This window comes from Scyliorhinus canicula, chromosome 1 (assembly GCF_902713615.1).
Source record: "Scyliorhinus canicula chromosome 1, sScyCan1.1, whole genome shotgun sequence".
Lineage (NCBI taxonomy): Eukaryota > Metazoa > Chordata > Chondrichthyes > Carcharhiniformes > Scyliorhinidae > Scyliorhinus > Scyliorhinus canicula.
Window position 1 is genome coordinate 145,158,579 of NC_052146.1, and position 1,281 is coordinate 145,159,859.

General features: G+C 48.8%; 1 protein-coding gene across 1 annotated transcript; it reads left to right on the forward strand.

The window, feature by feature from the left end:
• Nucleotides 1-388: 388 nt before the first annotated feature.
• On the forward strand, nucleotides 389-613 carry LOC119961900 (ATP synthase membrane subunit DAPIT, mitochondrial-like). Its single transcript, XM_038789450.1, has one exon. It carries the CDS (start codon nucleotides 389-391, stop codon nucleotides 611-613), a length of 225 nt encoding a protein of 74 aa, XP_038645378.1.
• Nucleotides 614-1,281: the final 668 nt, after the last annotated feature.

Sequence of the window (1,281 nt, forward strand, 5' to 3'; positions counted from 1 at the left end):
ATTCATCCGTCAGACATCAAGTTACAAGGTCATGGCAGCATAGACCAGGGTTTTTCAAATTCAGAGTTGCAGGCGGGTGTCGACAGAACCATGGAGCGATAGGTTGTGGCGTTCCCGATCGCGGGAGAAGCACCATTGGCCGCGACCAACTTTTAGGTTGAGAATGCCGACCACAAATGCCAGCACCTGCAGCATTTTGCCTTGCTCTATCCAATTGGCCCCAAATTATTCAATGGGTGATTAGCTTTCCCAATATCACATCTGCCGCCCCATTGTTGCTGACCAATAGGAGGAGGTGGGGGCGGTACTTCGGTGGTGGGACTGTTGGAGTTTGGGGCCTGTGAAAGACACGGAGAGCGGCTGAGTGAAGTTTGTGTGAGGGGTGAGAATGGCGGGTCACGATGCTCAAAGTCAGCACCAGTTCACTGGCTTCCTCAAGTACTTCAATGTCTCCACCATCACAGGGAGGAGGAATTATGTGATAGCTACAAATACAGGGATTGCAGCAATTTGTTTGTTTTGCAAACTGAGATCCAAGAAGAAGGCACAAGCAGCAATCACAGAAAATAAATTATATGTGGTTCTCCTCTGGGGCAGGACAAGTGGAATTTAAGGACCAGCGTGTGAAATCTTGTGAATGTTTGAAACATCTGCAGTTGTGTCACTATAATGGAGTATTATAAGTTTTCAGTCTTCACAAATAAAAACTCATGGGACTCCATGTGCTGTTTAAAAAAAATAATGCCGTCGGCATGCATGCCCCCACAGGCATATCCGGCAATGTGCAGCTCTGGTGCCCCACGGGGCAGGCTGCCACCTCCTGACTGTGGTCCCAGTACTGTTCACCCCTGACCTCAGCATGCAGTCCCAGGCCCAAATTTGTTTTCAAAAGCAGCAGAGTATTCCCATCAAAAGTAGTGGCAGAGAGCAGGTCATGAGCCTGCCACATACACTGACGTCACACAATCCGTGCTTTGACTGCAAATTCACAGCGGAGAGATTCCTCCATTTTGTAGCTGCCAGCAAGCAAGCGACAGGAGTGTGTGAAGAACTGAAGATAAATCAGTTTCTAATAAGGAAGAGCGGACCAGAGACACAAACAGTCCAGGGTCTCACAACTGAATGTGCTGGAGAGACTTCTCAGGAGAGTCCATGGCAGGACTCAAATCGGTACTAACCCTCTGAAAAAGCACCCTACCGAGACACACTCGCCTGTCTTATTCCCATAACCCCACCTAACCTGCACATCTTTGGACAAAGAATACCCAGAGGAAACCCACG